The sequence below is a fragment of the Desmodus rotundus genome, chromosome 5 (assembly GCF_022682495.2).
Source record: "Desmodus rotundus isolate HL8 chromosome 5, HLdesRot8A.1, whole genome shotgun sequence".
Lineage (NCBI taxonomy): Eukaryota > Metazoa > Chordata > Mammalia > Chiroptera > Phyllostomidae > Desmodus > Desmodus rotundus.
The window spans coordinates 928,806-954,269 of NC_071391.1; the positions used below are offsets into that span (position 1 = coordinate 928,806).

A 25,464-nucleotide genomic window follows, 5' to 3' on the forward strand; every position below is an offset into this window, starting at 1 on the left:
TTTACTGTAGCAGCAGGGGTGACAGAGTGGCAAGAAGAGCCAGGACGAGGAGGGGGGGCTGCAGGGCCAGGTGCAGCGGGTGAAGACACCCAAGAGAGGGAGCAGGGCCTCCCTCTCTTCCAGCCGGTGCCCCGGAGAACTGGCAGGGGGCTCAGCTTCTTGGAGAAGCCCACGGCCAAAGGGTCCCCAGGCACCATCAAGGCCTTTGCTGACGGGGAACGCCATTCCCCGCTTTAGTGAGGCCCCCACTCAGGTAAGGCCCAGATGAGGGCCCCGGGGGCTGGCATGTGGGGCCTGGCCCGGGAGTGGGGCTGTGTCTGCAGCTCCTGGAATGCTTGGGTCCCAGGATGATCCAGGGCAGCCTGCAGGCCCTAAGCTTGGACCCAGGCTGCTCAGCAGAGGCCATGGGGTTGGTCCCCTGGCCCCTCCGTCACCACAGCAGTGTTGCCCCAGCCCCACTTGGCACGGGGGCTTCCCCCGGTACCCTGGCGCTGCCAGCCCAAAGGCGGCCGTGCTGGCTCAGGGCGGGCACTCTGCTGACTCATCTTCCCCAGAGCCAGCGGCGCACCTCCACCCCCACGCAGGGGAGCCCAGGCGGGGGAGGGGGACTGATGCCCCACAGCTCCAGGAAGCTGGGTGTGTCTGCTGTGTTCAGCCACGGAGCTGCCCCAGCGCCACCCCCCGTCCTGCATGGAGGCCTGTGAGGCAGCGGGGAAGTGGGTCGCCGTGAGCTCTGCTTGCAGCCCCAGAGGTGCAGTTGGAGAGGAAGTCCACCCTCTGTCCCAGGCACCAGTGCCGGCCGGAGTGGTCCTGCTGGCCTTAGTGGCCGGACCAGGGAGGGGCGGAGAGGGGCCACCCTGTTCCTCCTCTGGGTCAGGAGGGGACTCAGAGCTGGGACTCTGATGCTCCCTGTCCCCCATAAGTCTCAGGGTGCTGCTCCCTGTCACCAGGGCCAAGGAGCAGCTGACACAGAGCCAGGTGCTTGGTGTACTGGGCCACGAGGTGGCAGTGTGCTGAAGTGCATGACCCCCTTCCCGGGCAGGAGGGACGGAACTGGTCCGTGGCAGGAGGGGACTTGGGTAGGGGACCCAGGTCTGTGGCTGGGGAGGGTGGGGTGGAGGGGTCAGGAAAGGGCCGCCCCAGGGCCAGCCAGCAGACGACAGGGCCTGTCTGGGGCTTTCCGGGGGTGGGGGGGACAGCAAGGTGGGGGGGTTAGGCGGGGAGGGGCAGGAGGGGCAGCTGTGCTGTGCCTTGAGAGTAATGGAGTGGGAAACAGGGCCGCCCCAGGGCCAGCTCAGTTCCCTGGGCTGGGCCCACACCCCAGGAGCGGTGGTGCTCAGGGAGATGCCACCTGGGGATCTGGTGACCTGAATGAGACGTGGCCCAGGGCCGTCCCTCCCTGGGCTTTGCTGACCATGGAGGAGCCTGGGGCACCTGCGCGGTCACCCACAGGCAGGCTGACCGGGTCCCAGGGTCGTGCAGAGGTTTGTGTCTGGAGGTTGGAGTGCGTGGTGGGTGTGGTTCCCAGCAGTGAGGACCTTCCAGCACATCCCGGATTCGAGGAGTGTGGGGTCCGAGCTGATCCGCAGGTCGCTGTGCTGGCAGCCTTCAGGGAGTAGACGCCAGAGGTTAAGTGCTCAAATGCAGAAAGACCGGTGGGTGGAGACCAGGCTGGCTCCACCCAGGACGGAGCTCTCCTGGACAAGTGGACAGGCACCCTGCTGCCCACCTGCTACAGGGTGGCCGGGATGTGCTGGGAGGACCCTGGGGACTGGTGGCCGTGGGGCCACCTGCGAGGGCCTGGCCCAGGCAACCGGCTGGGAACAACTGCAAAGGTCTTTTGGGGGCAAAACTGTAGGAACTGCACCCCAGTCCTCCCTGAGGAAGGCTTCCCCCCAGGGTTCTCCTTCTTTTGCAGATGGACTGAGGCTCCCTGAGGGCTGAGCCCCATCCTGCAGGGGAGCAGGTGGCCAGCACCCACGGGGGGGGCACCCAACTCCTCCCACCCGGACCGCCTCTGTGCCTCCCTCTCCCCAAGAGTGCCTGTGTTTGCTGTAAAGACAATAATTAGAGATGAAACACCAGTTGGGTAACAGCCTGAGTGTGTGGAGGGCTGGGGGAGGGGGCAGCTGAGGGCTTCCCCAGCAGCCGCTGTTTCCGCCCCGGCAGTCGCTCCCTGCCTGCCCCCAGGGACCACCAGCAGGAGGCTGGGAAGCTCAATCCCCACAGAGATCCCGGGCTGTGGGGGAGCAGCACACCAGGCAGAGCCACTGCCCCGGGGGGGCAGGGAAGCTTCACCAAGGAGGGGCACTACCCTGCTAGACTTCGAGGGCACCCCGGAGTCTGTCGGTCAGGGAGGCAGCAGGTGGCAGGCTGCAAGGTGGGGAGGGAGCCACCGGAGTTCTGGGACACCCGGCTGTGTGTCCTGGCCACAGGCCCCCCAAGCAGCTCCGAGGGAGTGGCCGGCCCTGCCCACAGCCTGGGGCTCATCCCCGCCCCCCCCATGCCCACTGTCCCTCAGTCCTCTCCGTCTTTCTGGGCAGCATGCACCAGTTGGTGACCTCACAGCCACGCTGCCTTGTCTGTGGCACAGGGAGGCCGCGGGAGCCCAGCTCACGCCACGGGAGCCCAGCTCACAACACTGGGGGCCCGGTTCTGCCCTGCCTGCGTTTCCGCTTTTGGAGTGCCGGCCAGCCGGCACCATGCTCTCTCTGCCTGTCAGCACAAGGCCCCGTGCGTCCCTCTCTGGAAGGAGGACGGTGCCCCACGAATCTGCAGCGTGGCCTTCCAGGGACTCACGGTGGGAGAGAACGCCTGCACAGAGTCGCTGCGCGGGCGCCCTGTAATCAGCATCCTCCGTCCGGGTCTGAGCGTTTCGGGGGTGTCGCTGTTTCTACGTGTGTTGAGAAGCCGGTGACCGGCCCTGGCCACTGAAATGCGCCGTGAGATGTCACTGTTCCTGTTTTGCTGAATGAACGGCTGCGCCCGCCTGACTCATGCCCCTGGCACCCCACCCTGTGGGGTTTCTCAGGCTCACAGGCGGGCGTTTCTGGGATCTTCCCCAAAACCCACCGCATCGGGCCTCTGTGCTGGACACTCGGGACTTGTAGGGCCCGTCCCTCTCCAGGCAGTGGCCTTTGCCTCCTGCCACCGCTGTCCCCTGGTTCCTCTTGGCCTGTCAACCTTGTTGTGGGGACTTCCCGGGCAATTCTGCCTCGAACTCTGGCTGCGACCACTTGTTTCCGCGTCCGGGCCAAGGAGGGGAAGGTCGGTGCCGGCCCGGTGGTCCTAGAGGCGGGGAGTCCAGGCTGCGGGCTCTGATGGAAGCATGCAGGGGCTGTTTTCTCCCACCCGACCGGGAACCGCGGGGCTCCTGAGTGGATCAGAGGCCACTGGTGAGAGGCCCCAGGAGCCTGCAGCCCTTCCCAGGCGGGAGCTGGGCTTGGCAGGATCACTCTGCTGGGTGTCTGTCCTCTCTGGGGCTGGAGCTTCAGGGCCCCGGGCCAGGCTCCCCCTCTCTGTGCCTGGCTGCTGTGCCTCTGGGGGACACAGGCTCATCTCCCGGCCATGACAAGGCAGAGGCTGTGACCATTGGAGAAGCGGGCCTCGTGAAGCGTGCCAGAAGGAGACGGGGTGCAGGGCCAGAGAGGGAGCTGAGATGTGTGATTGATTAGGGGGACATAGGACAAGGGCTCTTGGAAATTAGTAAGAACCCCTGCCCCAGTGTAAAAAGGGAGGAGACGAACCCAAGCAGTCAGGGACCATGAGAAGGTGTCCCGGTCACGACCACAAGGGAGGAGGAGCACTGTGGGGCCACTTTCTGGAATCAGACATGAAAGAGTGGGAGCCCCCCCAGCATTCCCAGAAGGGGGACCTGACAAGGTTCGCGTCCCTCAGGACAGCAGGAGTCAGCGTCAGGCTGCAGCACTGTGGTCGTGGGTGGCCCCTCACATGACAGAGCTCAGGCCCCCAAACTGGGCGGGGCGGGGCGTCAGGGCCGAGGCCATAGGGCAGTCCAGCAGAGGGCAGCTGGCAGGGGGCTGGGTGACCAAGGCAGAGGCAGGGCGTGGCACACCCCAGCAGAGTGGAGGCAGGCGCCCAGCTGTACAGATGAGATGTGGGGCTGTGGGTCCTTGCAGAGTGGCCAGGGGAGCAGGGTCAGCCGGACGCTCCCCCAGCGGAGGGGCTGAGGTGCGGCTGCCTGGCCGACCATGGGCCTGGCTGGGTCCCAGCCACCTCCGTCCAGGGGTCCGCAGGCTGAAAGGAGGGTGATGGGCGGGTGTTGTAGGGTGGTGGAGGCTGAGCCTGCTGGGGGAGGGACAGTGTTGGGTGGGGCAGAGCTGGACCCAGTCTCCCTTGTTGGGTGAGTCCGGGTCACTGGAGGCCTGAGGGAGGGACTCTGGGCCGGACACGTGGGTGGGGATGCAGGGACACGAAGCTGTTCTGGGCTGTGACCAGGGAGTGGGGGGGCAGACAGTGGCCGCAGGGGCCCAGCTGGAGTCCTGCTGCAGGGGAGGGTTGGGGCAGAAGCCAGACTCTGAGTGAGGGGTTGGGGTTGGGAGCCAGTGGGGCCCTCCCTGGTCAGGGCCCTGGGTGGGGGGAGGCTGAGGCCACCCCCAGGAACACCCTGGGCGCAGCAGCCCCGGTGGGTCTGACGGGCTTCCCCCCATTCCAGGCCTCGTGAAGCTGGGGGTCCACTGTGTCACGTGCCAGAAGGTGGCCGTCAAGATCGTCAACCGGGAGAAGCTCAGCGAGTCCGTGTTGATGAAGGTGAGGGGGGTGGGGGACTCTCTTCAGCAGGGCTGTGCCCCGGAGCCCAGCCTTCGGGGTGGCTGCTATTGTCCCTCAGCCACTCTGAGTGGGGCCTGGGGGCGGGGCAAGTGTGCCCTGCTGGGCACCTGGGAGCAGGCGACGGTGACAGCGCTCCAGCACCTGTGGGGCTGTGTGCGGTGCCACGTGGGCCGGCCTGTCCCACCAGGTGTAGACGCCCAGGCTGGCCTGGCCCCGCTCCACAGGCCCGTGCTGCCCCCACGAGACCAGGGGGTGTCCCCAGCAGCCCAGTCTCCTGGCCTGGCAGGCAGGGTGGGGCAGGGTCTCCGGGGCCCAGCCCCACAGGCGTGACGCGCCCCTCGCCTGCAGGTGGAGCGGGAGATCGCCATCCTGAAGCTCATCGAGCACCCGCACGTCCTGAAGCTGCACGACGTCTACGAAAACAAAAAATATTTGTAGGTATTGCTGGGTGTGCAGGGTGGGGTGGCCAGGGCTGGGGGACCCGTGGGCGTGTTCGGGGGGGCAGGCAGCAGAGGGACCGTCTCAGCAGAGCCCCCAGTGGTGGCGTCGCCGCGGCTTCGCCAGACATGGGGACGGGGCTTCCGGGAGGACGGTCAAGGGGCACAAGCAGCCCAGCCCCCGTGTTCCACTGAAGACGGGCAGGAGACGGGCTGCCTGGGGGGGGGCCCTGAGGGGCAGGGACGCCATCACCCCAGGCCAGCTTGACACCAGTGAGCTGGAGGCGCTTGGCCACCATCACAACGTGACAGGGGCGAGACGGGGCGTGTGCTCTGGCGGCTGCTCACCCTGCGGGGTCTTGGCGCCGTCCCATGAGCGTGGGCACGGGCAGGGGCAGGGGCGGGCCTGGCCCACCTCCACGCAGGACATGCAGGACGCCGGTCACCGCCTCGCTTCTGTCCAGAAGCTTTTGAGGACGTACACCCAGGGACAGGGGGCAGAGCACCTGGCTCTGAGGAGGCCCCCTTGGAGGGGGTGGGAGGCAGGGGAGGGCCTAGGATTACAGCCTGAGGAGGGGTCCAGCCTGTGTCTAGGCCCTGTGACAGGAAAAGGATGCTTAGGATGAAGGTGGGCAGGGGGTCATCCCGGGTGCTGCTGGAGCCAGCCCCTTCCCAGGGGGGCCCCAAGCCCCAAGGCATCTGGCAGCCTGGAGGCGGGGCCGCAGCAGGCCCCCCTTCCTGCTGGGCCCTCCTGCCCTGGCCAGGACACCACCAGGGACCTCTGCCTTGTGTCTCCAGCCCCTCTCCCACCTCTTCTCTCTGCAGATAGGCTCCTTAGGCCCGGGGGAGGAGGGGTGTGCCCCCCCTACAGTCCTGCAAGACCAGCTCTGGAGGCAGCTGGTTCTCTGCCCGTCCCCTTCGCCCACCGCCCCTCCGCTGCCCTCCCCAAACACTGCAGCCCACCAGGACCACTACCCACGGGGCCCACCAGCGAGTCCTAGGGGCGTCTGCACAGCCCCTGCCCAAGCTCCCCAGGCCCCACAGGCTTCAGTGAGTCCCAGGACCACCTCCTGCCCCACCCCAGACACCTGCTCCCTTGGGCTCCACCAGGGGAGGTTCAGCTCGGACAGATGGCTTCCACTCTCAGAGGAGCGTGGGGTCCTGCCCCCAAAGCCACCCTCCCCCAGGATGGCTTCCTGCCTTCTATCTTTCGACCTCTCTTTCCCCACCCCCATACCTGGTCCAATGGCAGCCAAGCCACACCACACAGGCCCCTGGTCTGGCTGCACCCTGCTTCGGCCCCTTGCTCAGTTTTGAGGGCCACCGGGCTGGCCAGGGCTCCCTGTGGGCCCAAGTGTCTGACCCACCCACTGCTCCAGGGGCCCAGCCTGGGCTGGCGGGTGTGGAGCTGGGCCGGGGGTGGTTTGCCTGGAAGGGCCAGGCCTCAGCTCCAGGAGGGTCAGGGACCATTGCCCCCCTCTCACCTGGGCGCAGCATCTCTCAGCGCTGGGGACACCTGGGGCCCTGCGCCCAGACCTCAGCACCAGGGGCTCCTGCAGATGCTGCCCTGGAGGTGGGCCTGCCAGGAGGAGGTGGGCGGGGCCCTCCACCTGAGGGTGGCCCGGAGATGGGCCGGGCAGGCCTGTGCACCCACCTGATGCTCACCACCCTGCAGATACCTGGTGCTAGAACACGTGTCGGGTGGGGAGCTCTTCGACTACCTGGTTAAGAAGGGGAGGCTGACCCCCAAAGAGGCCCGGAAGTTCTTCCGGCAAATCATCTCAGCGCTGGACTTCTGCCACAGCCACTCCATATGGTGCGGGCCGACTTCACGTGACCCCCACCCCCACCCCCGGTGCCAGGCCGGACCACAGTCCCTCCCCTCCTGAAGCCCCTCTGGCACCAGGAAGCCGCCTCCTCCTCTTTGTCAGGGGTCCTGAGAACGGGGCCCTTCAGACTGAGGGACCCCGGTGGCATGAGCCCCAAGCAGGTGTGGGGGGGGGAGCGACAAGGGGGGCTGCTCCAGGGGAAGACAGCACAGCTTGCCCCGGTAGCACGTGGGGGTCCCAGTCCATCCCAGGCCCCGCAGCCAACCGCCAGGCCGGCGGCTTCGGATTGGCTGCCTGTGACGTCACCAGACTGGGCTGCCATTGGCTGGGTGCTGGGGGCGGGGCTTGTGGGAGGTTACCTGGCCAGCCTCCTCTGCCTCTCTTCCAGCCACAGGGATCTGAAACCAGAAAACCTTCTGCTCGACGAGAAAAACAACATCCGGATCGCAGACTTTGGAATGGCGTCCCTGCAGGTGGGGGACAGCCTGCTGGAGACTAGCTGCGGGTGAGTGGGCGCTCCGCGCTGGCGGCGCCCTCTCCTGGCCGCGGCCGGCCCTGCAGCCCCATCCCCGCTCCAGCACCCCACGGCCTCAACTGCACGCAGAACCCCTGGCTCCGCTGCTGGCGGTGGCTCCGAAGTGCGGTGCGGTGAGGGGGCTGCAGGTCACCCGGGTGGCCGCGCGGGCTCTGTGCCCTCTCAGCGGCGGTGCTGGGAGGTGACTCCCGTACACCCACGCGATCCGTCGAAGGACATCTGTCTTTGCCCCTGAGTAGGGGGTGGGGTGACCGCAAAGCCCCTTTAGGCTATCGTGGGCTTGAGGGCCCCGCAAGGGGGACTCCCCAGGCGACGTGTGCCGGACAGCGGGGAGGCGCCACTCTTTCAGCGTCCACCTGCTGTGGGCCTGGAGCCATCCCGAAGTCTGGCTGCGCGGACAGCGAGTCCCGAGCCTGCGCCCTGACCGCTGGTTTTGCCTCCAGGTCCCCTCACTATGCCTGCCCCGAGGTGATCCGGGTAAGTAGTCACTGCGCACATCAGACCCTGCCCTTCCCACGGGCCGCCCCCTACCCCCGCCTGGGCGGTCCTGAGACCCTCTGCCTGGCCCCCTCGTTCCCCGCGAAGCCAACCACACCGCCCTCCGCAGGGCGAGAAGTACGACGGGCGCAAGGCGGATGTGTGGAGCTGCGGGGTGATCCTGTTCGCGCTCCTGGTGGTGAGCCCGCCCCGTCCACGTCCTGCCCCCCTGTCTCTGTCCCGCCCCCAGCCTCCCACCCCGTGGTGACGACGTTCCCTGCCGGCAGGGGGCGCTGCCCTTCGACGACGACAACCTGCGGCAGCTGCTGGAAAAGGTGAAGCGGGGCGTGTTCCACATGCCGCACTTCATCCCGCCCGACTGCCAGAGCCTGCTGCGCGGCATGATCGAGGTGGACGCGGCGCGGCGCCTCACGGTGCGTGCGGGCGGGGAGGGTCGGAGGGTGCGGGCCTGCGCTGCCAGCCAAGACTGCGGACCCCTCAACGCCGCCTCTCTGGGCAGGGAGGCCTGTGCTTGCCTGTGTGGTGCAGGGAACCCCGAGTGTGCATGTGTGTGTGTACTGTACTGAGTGCACGCACAGCTGTGTGCGCGCGCAGTAGCGGGTATACACCTGCACGCATGTACGTGTGTGCACAGGTGTGAGTGTTCATGTGTGTGAAGTGCATGCGGTTGTTTGCACATGTGCATAGGCTCGTGGGAGTGCACGTGCATGAGTGCGTGCACAGCTGTGGACACGCAGGTGAGAAGGGTTCATGGGTGTGCGTGCCCATGCGCGGGCGCAGTGGAGGGTGCGTGTGGGCACGCACACAGATGCATACCTGTGTGAGCGTGTGCTGGTGTGAATGTGTGCGCAGACACGGGAGTGGGCACCTGCACAGGCCCTGCTGCGGTCTGGGTCCTGCAGGGGCGATTGTGGAGCGGCCCCACCCCCACCCCTTCCTGGCCAGCTGTCAGTGGGTGTGGTCAAGACAGCAGCCCTGGGTCTGGGGCTTGTGGGAGGCGGGGCGTTCTGAGGGAAGCCCCACTCCGACAGCAGCCTTGTCAGGGCATAGCTGGGGCCAGGGTATTAGGTCCCTGGGCAAGGGCAGCAGGACCCCCTGGGTTGGCCTCTCCAGGACAAGGGTGGCCGGTGACCAAGAGGCCACCTTCTCCCACCCTCCCCAACCCAGCTGTCCGCAGGCTGGTGGAGAGGTCCTGGGGATGGGGGCCTCCACCCCAGCCCCTTCCATAGGTGGGCCGCCCGGGCTGCCTTCTGCTCTCCTCCTTCCTTCCCTTGGCCGCCAGGGCCCCAGCCTCCTGCCCCTGCCTGCAGCCCCCACACCCCTACCTGTAGAGGGTCAGGGGGCTGAGAACACAGCCCCTTCCCATGTTCCTCCATCCCCACCCTCCTGCTCCTACGCCCCCTCCTCTCCATCTGCATCCTCACCTTCCCTTCACCACCAACCCCCAGCCCGCCCCTCCTGCTCTCTCGCACTGGTCTTCCTCTGTGGTGATCTCCCCTTCCCTGCCTGCCCCCGTTCCTGCTCCCTCTGGCCTCCTAACGTGGGCTCCCTGCCCCCTCCATACTAACGTCCTGTTTCTCTCTCTTGTAGCTAGAGCACATTCAGAAACACATATGGTATATGTAAGTAGCTTTTCCTGCCGCCCCTCACCTGCTTCGCCTGCTGCTGCAGCCCAGGGGGCCTGCTAGGGAAGGTGGTGGGAGGACCCCGCCCAGCACAGGCCTGTCCCGCCCCCCTGCTCAGGGGTCCAACAGGCTGGCCTGCGCTGGGCACAGCAGGACGCAGGAGATGCGCATGGCCGGGACAGGGAGAGAGCCACAGGGCTCAGGGCCCCTGGGGTGGGCTGGGGGGAGGAGGCTCAGGCTGGCCAAGGTCAGTGACCACTGGGGGTGCCCTGTCATCCACAGAGGGGGCAAGAACGAGCCCGAGCCGGAGCAGCCCATCCCCCGCAAGGTGCAAATCCGCTCACTGCCCAGCCTGGAGGACATCGACCCTGACGTGCTGGACAGCATGCACTCGCTGGGCTGCTTCCGAGACCGCAACAAGCTGCTGCAGGACCTGCTGTCCGAGGAGTGCGTGCCAGGGGGCCCCCGCGGGCGGGGGGGGTGGCTGTGGCCGGCCACAGGCTCACCACGCTGCTGGCCCTCCCTGGGGCCCCCCGCCCCCTGCAGGGAGAACCAGGAGAAGATGATCTATTTCCTCCTCCTGGACCGGAAAGAAAGGTACCCCAGCCACGAGGACGAGGACCTGCCCCCCAGGAATGAAATAGGTACAAGGCCCCCAGGAGGCCGGGCCCCACCCACCCTCCAGACCCAGGGCTGCTGGCCTGACCCCCGTCTCCCGCAGACCCTCCCCGGAAGCGCGTGGACTCCCCGATGCTGAACCGACATGGCAAGCGGCGGCCTGAGCGCAAGTCCATGGAGGTGCTCAGCGTGACGGACGGCGGCTCCCCAGTGCCCGCACGGAGGGCCATCGAGATGGCCCAGCACGGCCAGAGGTGCGTGCCTTCGGGGGGGCCAGTGCCCGACTGGCTGGTGCCCTGGCCGGCTCAGCAATGGCCATGCTGGGCCTAACTCCTCTTTGCCCCCCATACCCCAGCCCTAGGGCTGGGCTGGCTGCACTGGGCTGCACGGGCTGCGCTGGCCTGGGCAGGGCTCTGCTTTTTTGGCCTGGGCTGTGTTAGGCCGTCCTGGACTGGACTGGGCTAGACTGGACTGCAGAGGACTGAACTGGGCCGAGCTGAGGTGGGGTGGACTGGGCTAGACCCTGGTCAGGCTACAATTAGGGCCAGAGCCCGCAGGCTTGTCCCCACTTCCTGCTGGTCCTGTGTTGGGGTCACCTGAGGCTGGGCCAGGGCAGGGAAGCAGGGTTCTGGGGATGATGAGCAGGTGCGGGCTGTCCCAGCAGACCCCCAGGAAGGCCGGGCGTCCTGGCTCCATAGCCACGGCCGACCTGGGGCTGGCCGGCGAGCCCTGGGCCCCTCCTTGCTGTGGCATTCTTGCCCAGGTGGAGGCTTTTGCCGGCTGGAGAGCACTGTGGGTGGTCCAGCAGCCCCAGCCACCTCTCCTCAGCTGGGCATGCAGGTCAGCCAGGCCTTGGGGGAATTTGCCGGCAAACAGAACTGCAGGGCAGCGGGGCCACTGTCAGGATTGAACTGGGCTGTCCCCCTGGGGAACCAGGCTGGCTTGGCCTCTGGCCTGGGGTCCCGGCCCTCCAGGGCCTTTCTCCAGGTCTCCAGACCACGGAGGCCCACTGCCTGCCTGTTCTGGCACGGGGTGAGCCTAGGGGAGGAGCCGGAGGAAGGTCCCCACTGGTCACACTCCTGCCCTGACCACGCTACCCTGCTTGTGGTGGGCATGCCGCTCCCCAGGCGGCTTCCCACCTAGCTCCTGTCTGAACTCCGCCAGGGCTGAGTGCCGCCCTGTGCTGCCTGTCCCACCTGCCTGGGCTTGAGGGCCCCCAGGGGCTCCTGCTTTGCTGCCCGGGTCCGGCCTCAGCAGGTGCTGAGGCTCTGCTCCCTGTCCCGGTCCCTGGGGCTGAGTGGCAGAGGCCTCCTGCTGGGGCTGGTGGTGGGTACTGGGTGTCCCTCGAGGCCAGCCATGCCGCCCTGCCCTGAAGGTCGCCAGGGCGTGTGCCATGACCCTGGTGCTCCTCAGCCCACATCCCCTGGCATCTGTGTGCCCCGGCCTGGGGCGGGGTGGGCGCCAGCTCGGACCCGTTGGAGGTCTGGCCCCCGGGCCACCTGGCGGCACTTGGGCAGTAACTGTGTTCTCTCGCTTTGTTCTCGCTGTAGTAAAGCAATGTTCAGTAAAAGCCTGGATATCGCTGAAGCCCACCCCCAATTCAGCAAAGAAGACAGGTATACACCTTGCCCACCCGCCCCCGCCCCCCAGCCCTCTCCCCTTCGGCAAGGGAACCTTCCAGAAGCCGGGGGAAGGGCTGGGTCAGGCCAGGCTGAGGCCCCGGAGGAGTAGGCTGCTGGCCGAGGCCGATGGCCAGCCGAGGGGCTTGGAGACCCACTGTGCTCTCCCTGCCCCGGGCCCCGAGGGGCTGCAAGAGTGAGGCCTCTTCTGGCCCACCCTTGCGGTGGCTTGGGGTGGCCCAGGTTGACCTCCCTGGGCGTCTGTCCAGCACTGGCACCTGGGTCCTGGAGCTGCCCTGCTGCCCACTAGGGCCCAGTGGAAGCAACAGCCAGAGGCAGCTCAGCTGTCCCGAGCCCACCGCAGGCCCCCAAGCTGGTGGCAGGTGGTGTGACGGTCACAGGGGTCTCTGCACCCCCAGCCCCCCGGAACCCCCACCCTGTACTTGCCTGGGCACCCGCCCCGCTGACCCCTGGCTGTTGCCAGCTACAGCTTAGTCTCCAGGGGCTGCTGGGCTGGCAGGAGGGCGTGTAGTCGGTGGCCGCTCCCTCCCTCCCTTGCTGCTCTCTGCTTCCTGGTGCAAAATGACAGCTCACGCTGGCTCACGGGGGGTGAGTGCCAGTCAGCCTGTGGCTGCAGGGGGCACCAGTGGGGTCTGCCGGCCCCCAGCTCGGCTCTCAGCGCCACAACTGTGGGCCCAGGCCTGACTCTGAGCAGGCTGGGCTGGGGGGCTGGGGCAAGGCAGGGGTCTCTGGCTCTGTGCCTGTGTCGGGCGAACAGTTGGACTGTCGTGGCAGAGCAGCTGGGAGCCAGGCCAGCATGGCTCTGCTCCTCCCCAAGGCCAGGGGCCAGGCTGAGGGGGGGAGGTCAGGGTGTCCTTCACTCTTGCGTCCCCACCTGGGGCTGCGCCGGCCCCGGTCCTGTCTCCTTACCTCCTGAGGACGGTGGTGCGGTGAGGCCCAGAGTCTGTTTCAAGGGGTGCGCTGCGTGCCTGTCTCAGCCAGGCACACTGGGGCAGCGGCCTCCCTCCGGCCGTGCCCAGGCCAGGTCTGCGGGCCCAGTGCAGCCAGTGGTGGGAAAGGCCCACGGTCCCTGCCTACGCCCACCCCAGCCTGTTTTGCCCAGGCCCATGGTGTGAGGGAGGAGAGGGGAGAGGGCTGGCCTGCTGCAGGCAGCCCTGGGCCAGGTGGGGGGGCCGTGGTCTCGGGCTGGCTCGTGCCCAGCTGGCAGCCCTGGACCAGCTCATTCTGGGGGTCAGGAGGGGCTCAGGGCAGCTGGAGAGTGGTGGGCAGGCCCAGCCTGAGGGCTCGACTTGGTTCCCAGGGAGCCGCAGGCCCCAGCAGAGGGCCCTCTGCCTGCCTGGGACTCGGACTGGCAGCTCCCGAGTGGTGGGCAGGAGCCCTGAGGCCTGGTGGAGGTGGGGTGGGGGCAGCGGGGCAGCCCCAGGCCAGGCCAGAGGGCCCTGGGCCTCCCAGACAGTCTGCCTGTGGGAAGAGGAGATGGGAACCCGTGGGCCTGTCCCTGGCTGAGCCCCGCTCTGCACCTGTGTCCCCAGGTCCAGATCCATCAGCGGCGCCTCCTCCGGCCTCTCCACCAGCCCCCTCAGCAGCCCCCGGGTGAGTGAGCCGCCCAGCTCTCCAGCAGAAGGCGCCCGGGAGGGGGTCTGAGTGTGCCGCCGCCCCCCCATGGGCACGGGCTGCTCTTGCTGACTGCACGTCCTTTGTTCTGTTCTGCGTGTCCGTGTTTGTCCCTCGTCGTCCCTGTGGCAAACGCTGCCCCCCCCCCCCACCTGGGCCCACGGGTCCTCTGGTGCTGTGTGCATGTGGGGCAGGGCGGGCGGGCACGTGGCAGCCCCTCCTGCCCTCCGTGTCACCCTGCAGCCTGCTAGGAAGTCTGTTCCGCCCCCGCCCCCCCAAGCTCCCCTTTGTGGCCTGCACCCCGGCCACCTCCGTGGAGCCCGAAGCTTACCAGAGTGCCTCTCGGCCCGGGCACGTCCTCCCTCCACAGGCCACCCACAGCCCCACCCCAAGACCCAGACCTTGCCGAGCAAGGCCAAGCTGACTGACAAGCTTCTACAGGGTGCCAAGTCCAGCCCGCTCCCGGTCAGCCCCCAGGCCTGGCCCCCTGGCCTCCGCCACCAGCTGGCCTTGCCCCGGGTGCTGGCCACCCCGCCTGCCCCAGCCCAGATCCCACCCACCGGGACTGAACTGAACTTTAAATCTGTCCCCACCACGCAGGTGACCCCTCACCCCTCTCCAAGGGGTAGTCCCCTCCCCACCCCCAAGGGGACGCCCGTGCACACGCCCAAGGAGAGCCCAGCTGGCACGCCCAACCCCACGCCGCCGTCCAGTCCCAGCGTTGGAGGGGTGCCCTGGAGAACGAGGCTCAACTCCATCAAGAACAGCTTCCTGGGGTCACCCCGCTTCCACCGCCGGAAACTGCAAGGTGAGCTCGGGGACAGGGCCGGGGGTGGGCAGGGCCCTCACCAAAAGCACTGACAGTGGCTGGGTCCACTGGGCTGGCACAGGCCTGGGCAGCACCCCAGGTGTCCACGTGTCCCCCACCTGCCCGACGTGTGTCTGGGGCCCACATGGTGCAGACCTGTCCGCCCCACCCTGGGGGCCCCCCTGGCTCCCTAGCTCCTCTTTAGCCCAGTGGCCTCCTTGGGGTGGGCTGCCTGAGGCCCAGGGAGAAGTGGCCGTCGGGCGGGTGTGGGCATGACTGTCAGGAAGCCCACGGGGTCGAGGAGCCTGTGTGCCAGGTGCTGCAGGTCGCCGTCACAGCCCAGCCATCCAGACCCACAGTGCCACCAAGGGGTTTCAGCCTCGGAGGTCAGGACAGTGGCCCAAGGCCCCTGCAGCCGTGGCTGTGGTGGAGCCGACCTGTGCCCTTGGATGCCACCAAGGGTAGGGCCCATGGGGACAGGCAGAGTGGTCACCGCACCCTCTCGTCCTGTCCCTCCTGTGCCCACAGTTCCGACGCCGGAGGAGATGTCCAACCTGACCCCGGAGTCATCCCCAGAGTGAGTTGCCCTGCCTGAGGTCGCATGGAAGCGGTCCACCCCCTCCTGGTGCTGGGATGCCAAGTGCACTGGGGAAGCCATAGGGGACCCTGCCACGCAGCCAGTCAGCGGACCCTGGGAGGGTGCCGGGCCGAGCACCCTGGCCCTCCTGTCCTTCCCCTTCTCCTGTGGCCCCTGCTGCCGCCGGCCCCTCCTCCCCAGCGCCTGCATCTTCAAGTCACCAGGCAGGAGCAGCCTGGGTGGTGGCGCAGTGGTTCTGGGGAGAGTCCAGTCTGCTCAGAAGCCACAGCCTGTGTGGCTGGAGGCAGGGGCTGCAGGCCCCCGCTGAGTGGGGCCTCTGTCCGCAGGAACCTGTGGGGCCCGGCTCACTCACACTTTTGCAGTCTCCACCGTGAACATGCCGGGTGCGGGGAGGCCGCCAGGGCCACCTGGGCCACCTGCAGCAGGGGTCTCCCCGGGCCGGCTGTGCTGGGCAGAGCAGAGCCTGGAAGGTGACGGACGTGCAGGGTTGTGTGGACAGAGGGTTTCAAGGCAAAAGTGTGGTGCCGGCCGAGGAGGAGAGCCAGGAATGATGCGGGGACCCGCGTGCTAGGAGGTGGCTTTGACCGGGGCCGGGGGCAGCTTGAACCCTCCGGTCCCATCCCACGATAGGGTGTGGGGGCTGTGGTGAGGGGCAGTAGGCTGCTCCTGCCCTGCAGAAGGTCGGGATGTGGGGACGTCCCCCACACGGTGTCTGCTGCGAAGGCCTGGAGAGCCGCCCTTCCCAGCTCCGGTCCGAGGTGTGGACACAGGGCAGGGTGCAGGGTGTAGGGCCGCCACCTTGACCTCACCTGGGCAGCAGAGGCAGTCGGGCCGACTGTCCAAAGGAGAGAAGGTGTCACTGTGCTCTGTACTTGAGTGAGGTGAGGACCCTGGCCCAGGGCGGGTGCATCCAGGGCCCTGGCTGCGACGCAGGTGGCGGGCTCTGTGGCCCCACGGGGCAACCTTCAGCTGCGAGTCCCTGCTGCTAGGCAGGCTTACCCAAACACACTGGCAGCGAAGAGTGGCCGGATGTTTCAGAGAAGTTAACCACCGTGCACCAAGGTCTGCGGGGGCCAGTGGCTGGCAGCCCCTCCTTCCGTGGAGTCCCGGTGGGGCCCCATCCCGGCCGGAGGGCCTGGGGACAATGAGCAGGTGCAGTGGCCCTGGGAGCTGGGTGCGGCGTCACCCCTGGCACCTCCTCCTGCACAGGATGGGCTCCTAGCCCCAGTCATCCCCCCGCAGCTGCCAGGGGCCCTGCGTCAGTCAGGGTCCCTGCGAAAACCAGGACAGAGCGGGTGTGGGTGCATGCTGGCAGGCCTGAGACTGGGCTCGGTGGCTGGCAGTCCACTGGCAGGCGGGGACCCAGGAAGCTCCCTGCATTGCCGTCTCTAGGGAGGAGACCCCTCCTCCTCAGGGACACTCCGCCGTGGCTCTGGAGGCGGCAGCTGGCCAGACAAGGCCCACGTGCGGCCGTCTGCTCCGCCCAGACTCTCTGACTGTCGCCCCTGAAGGACGTCTCCAAGGAGCAACACCCACGCCGGTGCAGACTGGCCAGGGTGGCTGGCACCCAGGGCTACTGTCACAGGCCTGTCCTCACACGTCCTCCGCCACCTTTCCGACTCAGCCAGGCTGTTTCAGCTGCAGGACTGTTTCTGCCAGATGTCAAGCCACTGGGCTCAGGAGTTAGTTTTCATCTACGTCCTTCAAGAGAGGCGCAGGCAGAGCCCCAGCAGTGCACCCCGGGCCCCAGTGCGGCTCGGGGGTGGTGTTGAGGGGCTGGGCCAGGGCCCTCACTCGAGAGCGCGGCAGACAGCCAGGGGGCCGGCGGAGGCCCTGACGGTAGAGGGGTGGCCAGGTGACGGCGTGCAGCCCGCGACGACGTGTTGCCACCCTCATCTTCTGTTGGGCTTCCCGGCCAGGCTGACGGGAGCACAGGGGCTTTGCCAGCAGGCGGGCTGGCCACTGTCATGGCAGCTGAGGGACAGCTCTGGACATGGGCAGGGCAAGGGCAGACGTCACCCAGCCAGGAGACGACCAGCCACACCGAAGGCCAACACAGAGCGCCGTGGAGCACCCTGCCGCCAGCGTGGGGCAAGACACCCGGCCTGGCTGCCGCCCCTCGTCCTGACCCCAGCTGTCGGGCAGTGCGCTGGCCGGGTGTCCACTCCGTAGCTGCAAGGGAGGCAGCCAGAAGGCAGCAGGGTGCGTCAGTCAACTATGGATGGCCGTGTGACAAATGACTCCAGCCCGGCCCAGCGTGACACAGTGTCCGTTCACCCTCCAGTCTCCGTGGTTGGCTGGGCTCTGCCTGAGGGAGGCCTGGGTGTGGCTGTCCTGACCGCCCAGGAGCAGGACCACAGTGGGCGGGATTCGGGTCTGCGTAGGCCTCTCACCCATCAGTCTGCCCCACCAGAAGGCGGAACGCCGGCCAGCAAGAGGGGAGTCACAACCTTTGTGACCAGATCTCAGAGGCGGCGTCCACTTTCCCCATGTTCTCCTGGTCAGACAGCAGCCGCCGGCCCGCTCGCATCCCAGGAAGGCCGTACCAGCGGGAACCAGGAGGCAGGGAGATGGCAGGGTCCGTCACACGCTGTGTGGGGTGTTGCGGTGGGGGAGGGCTCCACCTCCAAGGTGGGGCCCAGACGCAGGACACAGCAGCGGGGTCGGTGTAATGACCAAGCAGAAGCCCTGTACACGGTGGTGTGAGGGGCCAGCCGGAAGGCGCCGCCAGCCTGGGGCTCTGGGGTGTGGCCCCGCCCTGCCCGGTAGCTGGCCCCTGGGTCTGGTGCGACCTCCAAGTCCCATGAAGTGGCCTGAGCTGGGGCAGCAGGAGACAGGCAGCTGGGTGGCCGCCAGTCCCTGAGGATGGAGACACAGAGGGTGACCCGGGGGCCTGCTCTGCACCACGTCTCGGCCGTCAGCGCGTCCCTGCTCCCCTCAGCCCTGGGTGGGGCCGCTGTCGCAGGGCGGCTGTGGGACTGCCGCCTACCAAGTGCCCCAGAGGGTGGCGACTTACCACACAGGGGCGAGGCTGGGGGTCAGGATGCGCTCTCCTGTCCTTCCTGGTGGGGTTCCAGTGGGCGCTGCCCGGGCCCTGCAGGCAGGGAGGCGGGTGTCAGGCCCAGGGCTGTGGGATTAGCCGTAGGGTTGCAGAGTCAGGGGTGGCGGTCAGAGTCCAGGGCAGATGCAGGTGGGGTCAGGCTCAGGAGGAGGGGGTCAGGGCTGGGGTGGGGGCATCAAAGAGTCGGGGTGGCAGGTGTGAGCAGCCCCCTGCCTCGCCCCCAGGCTGGCCAAGAAGTCCTGGTTTGGGAACTTCATCAGTCTGGAGAAGGAAGAGCAGATCTTTGTCGTCATCAAGGACAAGCCCCTGAGCTCCATCAAGGCCGACATCGTCCACGCCTTCCTGTCGGTGAGCCTCGACCCGCCTGGGACGGGGATCCAGGGCTCAGGGACAGACCCTGCCCCCGCCGGCCCTGGCCTGAGGACCAGGCTTTTGGAACAGGCCCCAACGGGGGCTGGGCAGGGCTGGGCCTTGGGTGCAGTGACACCTGGAGACAGGCTGACAGGCAGGTACACCCCACAGGCTGCCAGCCCCGGTGCCCCCTGGCCTCCCTGAGGCTGGGCCTTCTGTGGGCTCCGCTGGTCTTTGCGGGCTCCTCAGGCGCATGGCGCAGAGAGCCCTGACGGCTTGCTCCTGGGGTCCTGCCAGTGGACACCCACCTGTGTGGGGCCTCCCAGCAGCTGCAGTCTGGCTTCTGGCCCCTCCAGCCCCCTGGGGTGGGTGGGACTGCAAGAGGGTTTCTTTAACTGGGGCCCGTCTGCAGCCCCGGTCCCCTGAGGGCCGAGAGGCCAGCTGGGAACTCCAACCAGTTATCTTCAGGGGCCCAGAACCCAGCACCAGGCAGGGTGGCACTCTGGCCCCTTTGCGTCCCCTGCACCCTGCTCTCTTCCCCGGGGCTCGGGGTTTGGGCCTCTGTCCCCCCACCCCCGCTCCCCAGGCCCTTCCTGGTGCTCCTGGGACACCGAGAATTCCCCCGAGTGACAGGGACTCAGCCGCTGCCCAACGTGGGCTGGCCCTTCCAAGCCCAAGTGCTGTGCACCCCAGGGTGCAGGGCCCTGTCCCGGGAGCTACTGTGAGGGGGGACCGCCTGCGAGGTCGTTGGGACCAGTTTCCTGTGTGCTGTGGACATGCAGTGGGGCCGGCCGGGCGCCCAGAAGCAGCGGGGCCCAGGGACAGTCTCGTCGACGGCTCTGTGCCTGAGCCACGGGAGGCCTGTGCTCAGGGCCAGCTTGGGCCTGGCCCTCTGTCCTCGCAGCTCTTCCACGGGGCTCCTCCCCCACCTGGGTGTTCACCTGTCGCCCCTCTGAGAAAGCTCCGCCCCTGGGGGCCTCTGTCAGGCCTGGTCCCAGCTCTCGTGACCAAGTCCTGGGTGGGCGCAGCTGCCTTGTGGGCCAGGTCCCCGCTCACAGCAAGCTGCCACCCCACAGATCCCCAGCCTCGGCCACAGTGTCATCTCCCAGACCAGCTTCCGGGCCGAGTACAAGGCAACAGGGGGCCCAGCGGTCTTCCAGAAGCCAGTCAAGTTCCAGGTGGACATCACCTACACTGAGGGCGGGGCAGCGCACAAGGAGAACGGCATCTACTCCGTCACATTCACGCTCCTGTCAGGTGAGCCGCCAGGCCAAGGGCTCGGGCTCGGGCTCGGGCCAACATGCCCTGGCTCAACCCCATGTCCCCCCCAGGCCCGAGCCGCCGCTTCAAGAGGGTGGTGGAGACCATTCAGACACAGCTGCTGAGCGCGCACGACCAGCCCTCCGCCCAACACTTGTCAGGTGAGCCGGGGCTCAGCCCCAGGCCGGCCCACGCTCGGCCAGCCACGCGCCCCTCCACCCTGCCCCGAGCGCCGCCCCCAGGGAGCAGGGCCCCCGCAAGGCAGCAGGCCAGCCGGCGGCTGCGCACCCAGGGAGGTAGCGCCCAGCACACCGCACTGAAAGGCGCCTCTTGTCCACTGTAGAACACCCCCCGCCAGCGCCAGGACTGAGCTGGGGTGCTGGGCTTAAAGGCCAGAAGGTGGCCACCAGCTACGAGAGTAGCCTCTGACGCTGGCAGGTAAGGTGTCGGCCCCACTGCTGGGGCAGGGAGGGGGCTGCGGTCAGGCCTCTGGCAGGAGCTGGGCTGGCCCTAAGAAGGGCGCCCTGTGCCTGCTCCCATAGCCAGTGGCCAGCTCCTGGCCCTGGACAAGCCGCGCAGGCCCCGAACCCAGGCAGAGTCACCGGGCACAGGATGGGCTGGCCCTGGTGCCCGCACCGGCGGACACGAGGTGGGGCTGCTTGCCGCCTGCCCACCCGCCCTAAGACAGGCTGGTGACTGGCCTTGAGTGGGACAGAGGGACCCGGGGTCCAGCCAAAGCAGGGGCTCCAACTGGGCCTGCAGAAGCCACACAGGAAAATGGGCCACCCAGGCCTGGTGGCATTGGGGCTCAGGAGCCCAAGCGGCCTGGCGCTCGGTGTCTGGCGAGGGTGTGGGCGAGTCTGCGGTGGGCACCCCTGTGGGCTGCCGTCCGTCAGGGAGGGCGTGCAGTGCCTGTCCACAGGTCGTGGGGGCCTGAGGTGTGGAGTCTGGGGAGCTCGGCGTGTGGCCCACATCCTGCCACCCCGTGACCTGAGGCTGGCTGGGGCCTCCGTGGGCCCCACCCCTGTCCCCCGCTGGGTCCCCTTCCTGTCTGTGGGTCCTGGAGGCCAGGCCAGCCTGCGCATCCACCCCACCCTGCCATCCTCATCCCGTCGTCTGTCCTGCCACCCTCCCCGACATGACACATGCCTTGCCACGTCACCCCAGGGTGTGGGCCCTTCCCCAGCTGCTGTGGGGGCAGGGAGCAGGCAGGTCCAGTCTCCACGTAGGACAGGGCGATGCTGACAGGGAAACTGAGGCCGGGTAAGCACAGAGCCAGTCTGGGGAGGGGAGCAGGCCAGGGCCCGGCCTGCTGCCCAGAGCACATCCATGCCTGTGGCCACCCCAAAGCAGGGACCTTGTTGGCCCAGACCCAATTAGCTCTGGGCCCGACCCCATGTCCTTGGAGACTCCTGGGTGCCCAATGCAGGTGCCCGCTACCTCCCTTGCCTTCCGTCAGTGAGTTCTGTGTTGGACAGCCCAACCTGGGACCCCACCTCTGGCTTCCCTCCCACACTGGAGTCTGGTGTCCACTGAGCTCAGTCCAGAGTCAACACTGGAGGTGGAAGGAGGGAGCGTCACGTTCCAGGCCAAGAGACCTGGTGCTCCCCGACTTGGGCCCCAAGGGAGCAGCCCCACTCGGGCCCTGCCAGGGCCACACTCCCAGGCCCAGCAGCAGGTGGGGAGGGTCAGGACAGGGGTCCTGCACACTGGCAGGGGGAGGGTGCACAGGTGGCCAGTGTAGACCGTGGCCAGAGGCCTGGGCTTCTCAGCTCCAGAGTGTGTCCTGGACCCAGGGCCGGACAGAGGGGAGGAGGGCCAAGCAAGCCCAGGGAACCCAGGAGCATCCACGCCCCACTGGGCACCTGCACCCTGAGCCCTTCCCACCCCAGGCCCAGTCCCTGCCCATGGACTGGCCTCGCCTAGGCACCCAGCTGAGGCCCTGGTGGGAAGCCTTTTTTACACTCTCCCTCCTCTCTCCGTTCTGTGCTCCAGACACCACTAGCTGTGTGGAGGCGGTGACGGGGAGGCTTTCCAAGTGTGGTAAGAACCCTTGCCGCCACCGGGGCCCCAGCCTCTCACCCCACCTGCACCTGCTCCCGGCGGGGCGCCGCCCCTGCGCCCGGGGCTGTCCTGGGGTCTCTGTGGACATATGGCATGCCCAGCCGCCTGCCTCTGCCAGGAGCAGCCTGTCACCCACCCCAAGGGCAGCCACGGGCGGCCCCAGGGCCCAGGCAGGCCAGGGAGGGGCCCCGCTGCTTAGCACCTGCCCCAAGGCCAGGAAAGGTCCCCTGTGTAGGCTCTGGCCTGGTCAGGGTGGACTCCAGTCCGGGCCCAGACGGCCTCAAGCCCTGTGTCCACTGCAGGGGTAGGGGGCTGCTCCTGCGGAGGCCTGCGAGCTCCCCGGGCCATGCAGGCCTCCCCTCCCCACTGTCGCCAGCAGGGAGAGGAGGCCCACAGCTCCAAGCTCAGGGAGGGCTCAGGCTCAGAGACGGGCGCCCGGGGCCTCATCAGTGCACCAGACATGAGCACAGGGAGCCTCCTCCTGACCTCAGGACACTCCCCACTCGGGCTGCCTGCCCCTGGCCCTCCCACACCCAGCTCTCCATGCCTGTCCGCCCATCCGTCCGTCCATCCATCCATCCATCCATCCATCCGTCTGTCTGCTGTGTCCACACTGCGCAGCCTGGGCTGGCCAGGGGAGGAGGGTGGCAGGCCTGTGGCCTTGTGCCAAGAGCCAGCCGCCGGTCCCAGGGTCCTGCTGGGCCTTGTCTTTATGGCTCTGTCTTCAGAGTGGGCTAGCTGGCTGGCCAGGCCACAGGCTGACCAGGGGAGACTAGTGTCTGAACTCAGGGCGTGGCTGAGCTGGAGGGCGTGCCCAGCCTGCAGGGCCAGGCCTGGTGAGGGTGGGGGGCCTCTGCCTGCCCTGGGCTCCTGCCCCACGGCGCAGAAGCCCACAGGTCCCATCTCTGGTCCCCGCAACATCCAACCGCTCCTGCCAGCCCCTGGCACAGAGGAATCCCCTGCCTTGCTGGCCGCCTGCCCACCGCGCTTGCTGGCGCCCGGCCCCGCCCCCTCGCCCATCTCAGACCTCATCTCCTTGGGTTTTTCTTTCTCTTCGCCAAGGCCTTTCGTTCATTTGTTTGTTCTCTTTCTCTCTCCTTCCCTTCCTCTTCCTCGCCCCCTTTTCTTTTTCCTCTTCTTTTTTCTCTTGTCTCCTGTTCTGTGTACCCAGGCAGCCCATTGAGTAACTTCTTTGACGTAATTAAACAACTTTTTTCAGACGAGAAGAACGGGCAGGCGGCCCAGGCCCCCAGCACGCCCGCCAAGCAGAGTGCCCACAGTTCACTCGGCGACCCGGCGGCCGCTGGCCCTGGCCCTGGAAGGGACGCCGAGTACCCAACGGGCAAGGACACGGCCAAGATGGGGCCGCCCGCCGCCCGCCGCGAGCAGCCTTAGACACATAGCCCCCTCCCCACATGGCCCCACAGTGGCCACCAAGTGCGGCCCGCCGCCCGCTCTGTGTGGACCTGGGGCCGTGCCCACCCGCCCATCTAGACTGTGAAGCCAGGGAGGAAAGGAAGGGGGTGCCAGGGGCTGCGGCCTGCAGCTGGGCCCGCCGTGCCCGCGCTCGCTCGCGCTCTCTCGCTGTCCCTCTCTCTGCCTGTCTCTGACGACGCCACTGTTTCCGCTCTGATACCAGGAATTATCCCGAAAAGTTAACATGTCGACCTCCACGAGGCCGTCCTCTGGGCTCCGCGCCGGACACCGGCCGACGGAAGGCAGCTGCCTGGACCTGCCCCTCCGCTCCCGCCGCCGCTGCAGCCTGCCCAGTGGCCAGGCCCTGCCCACCCTCCGCTGCCTCCGTCCACCTGCCCGCGTGGCGCTCTGCCCGGTTCCTGCTCCGCATGGCCACGGGGAGGAGGACCTGGCTCCCAGGGGAAGCTGCCCCAGCCCTGCCGACTGGACTCACAGTGACTGGAGCCCCAGGCAGGCCCTGCCTGCCCCTGCCTGCCCACCCAGGGCCTCCAGGGCGGGGCCCGTGTGGGCGAAGCAGCCACAAGGCGGGCAGCTGGTGCTCGCAGCCTCTCCTCGGCCCCGCCTCCCTGCAGCACCCCTCCTCTGCCGTTGACACCGCGGCACGCCCGCCCTGCTGCTGGCTGGCACCTAGTCCTCTCAGCCCGTCGGCGGCAGGATGCTCTCGGGCCTGGTGTTCTGCCCTGGCCTGGGTGAAACTGGACAGGAGGCAGCAGGCTGACCGGGGAAATCAGTATTATTTATTTGTTGTTTTAACTTATTGAGTTCCTTTGCTTCTCTGTTCAGGGAAGGGGCAGCAGCAGCATCCTCCTGCCGTCCGTCTGTCTGTCTGTCTGTGTCTCAGGCAGGGTGGGTCTGGGGCCTAGGTGCCCTGAGGACGGAGCCTTGGGGCATCTGGGGCAGGCTGGTGGATGCAGCACCGGCAAGCTACTGTAAACTTTAAAGAATTCCTGCAAGATATTTTTATAAACTTTTTTCTTGGTTGTTTTTGGAAAAGGGCACGGGGGAGGGGAGCCACCGGGCAGGGCTGGGTTGTGTTTGGTTCTTGCTCTTGGTCCTTTCTCTGCACACAAACATTTGAACAGGGGCACGACCCGCACCGTCTGCCCGTCCATCCCGGGTGGGAGCCACTGCAGAGCTGTGACGCCGCTGCCCAGGGTCCTTCGCCAGGCCCGGCTGGGCACCCTCTTGGTTCTGGGTCCGAGAGCAGGGCAGGAGGAAGGCCCTGAGCTGGCCCCACCCACTCACAGGATGGCAGGGGCCCCCCAGGGTTTTTTATTAAAACGACAAAAAGTGAAAAAAAAACCGTAAGCAAGGACAGGAAGTCAGCGGGTCCTCTGCGGCATGTTCTGCACACGGCGAGCTCGTGGGTGGGTGCAGCCTCCTCGCGCTGTCCCTGCCCCCAGCTCCTGCTTGGGTCTCTTCCCCCAGCCGGCACAGGCCCGCAGTGGCGAGGGCTCCGGGCCTGGCAGCCAGAGGCAGGGGGGCCGGCCCTGACTGCATGCCGTCACTGTGACGGGCCGCTCTGCTTCTGCGTTGCCCGCCCACCGTCCGGTCGTGGGGATTTTAACGCTGCTGTTACACGGACCCCCTCCCCACCTCCAGCTGGGATCTCCGTACGTAAGACAAATTCAACACCCACCACAGCAAAAGCACTCGGTGCCGGCGGGAGGGCCGCACGGAGTCAGAGGACCCCGAAAGCAATATCTCTCGCCAACCTTCCTCTTTTGTACTCGGACCCGTGCAGACGTCACGGACACGGACAAGCCCCACCCCGTGTACCCCTGTCAAATAACTGTGAGCAACTTTAGTTCCAGAACAATAAACTCCTTCCACAAAGACATCGATGCCAGTCTCCATGCAGGCGGGCGGGCAGGGATGTGGGCGCCCGGGGCCCGCCGTGTGCTGCTCCATGCTCTGCCTCCGCTGAAGAGGACGGATCCCTGTGCGAGGTCGCAGCGTTCCCCACGGGCTGCCCCAGCCCGAGCTGGGGTGATATGCTGGGCCGGGCAGGGAGCAGAGGCCCAGGGGCACAGGGACGCGCAGACCCAAGACGGACAAGGAGCACAGCCCCCGGGGTGGCCATGGCCACTCAGCTGCCACCCCAAGACCACAGGGGTCATCCTGGCACCCAGGCTCTGTCCTGGAGGATGAATCTTCTTTTCAATCCTTTTCTTGGAAAAGGCGACGGGGTGCTGCAGCCCCTGGAAGGGATGGGCCAAGGCTGGCTTCTTTCCCAGAGGGGCCGTTCCAGCCATGGCC

At 67.4% G+C, this 25,464-nt stretch overlaps 1 protein-coding gene across 11 annotated transcripts in view; it reads left to right on the forward strand.

Moving 5' to 3' along the window:
* The window catches only part of BRSK2 (BR serine/threonine kinase 2), a 45,806-nt gene extending 20,746 nt beyond the window's left edge, over window positions 1-25,060 (forward strand). Inside the window, exons 2-22 of one of the 11 annotated variants that reach the window (XR_008426932.2) lie at window positions 4,676-4,770; window positions 5,140-5,225; window positions 6,904-7,044; window positions 7,446-7,562; window positions 8,036-8,069; window positions 8,200-8,268; window positions 8,357-8,503; window positions 9,681-9,712; window positions 9,998-10,162; window positions 10,262-10,359; window positions 10,437-10,587; window positions 11,884-11,949; window positions 13,506-13,566; window positions 14,188-14,395; window positions 14,924-14,972; window positions 18,279-18,402; window positions 19,482-19,662; window positions 19,737-19,826; window positions 20,009-20,103; window positions 21,661-21,708; window positions 23,369-25,060. Coding sequence is in view for 10 of the 11 variants with exons in the window: in XM_053925100.2 (XP_053781075.1) it covers window positions 4,676-4,770; window positions 5,140-5,225; window positions 6,904-7,044; window positions 7,446-7,562; window positions 8,036-8,069; window positions 8,200-8,268; window positions 8,357-8,503; window positions 9,681-9,712; window positions 9,998-10,162; window positions 10,262-10,359; window positions 10,437-10,587; window positions 11,884-11,949; window positions 13,506-13,566; window positions 14,188-14,395; window positions 14,924-14,972; window positions 18,279-18,402; window positions 19,482-19,662; window positions 19,737-19,826; window positions 21,661-21,708; window positions 22,949-23,124 (2,138 nt within the window). In the remaining variant the exon portion in view is untranslated. Of the gene's footprint in view, window positions 1-4,675; window positions 4,771-5,139; window positions 5,230-6,903; window positions 7,045-7,445; window positions 7,563-8,035; window positions 8,070-8,199; window positions 8,269-8,356; window positions 8,504-9,680; window positions 9,713-9,997; window positions 10,163-10,261; window positions 10,360-10,436; window positions 10,588-11,883; window positions 11,950-13,505; window positions 13,567-14,187; window positions 14,396-14,923; window positions 14,973-18,278; window positions 18,403-19,481; window positions 19,663-19,736; window positions 19,827-20,008; window positions 20,104-21,660; window positions 21,710-22,900 lie in introns of those variants that run through there. The other 10 variants (XM_053925100.2, XM_053925102.2, XM_053925101.2 and 7 more) reach the window with 10 other exon arrangements.
* The last annotated feature ends 404 nt before the right edge of the window (window positions 25,061-25,464 follow it).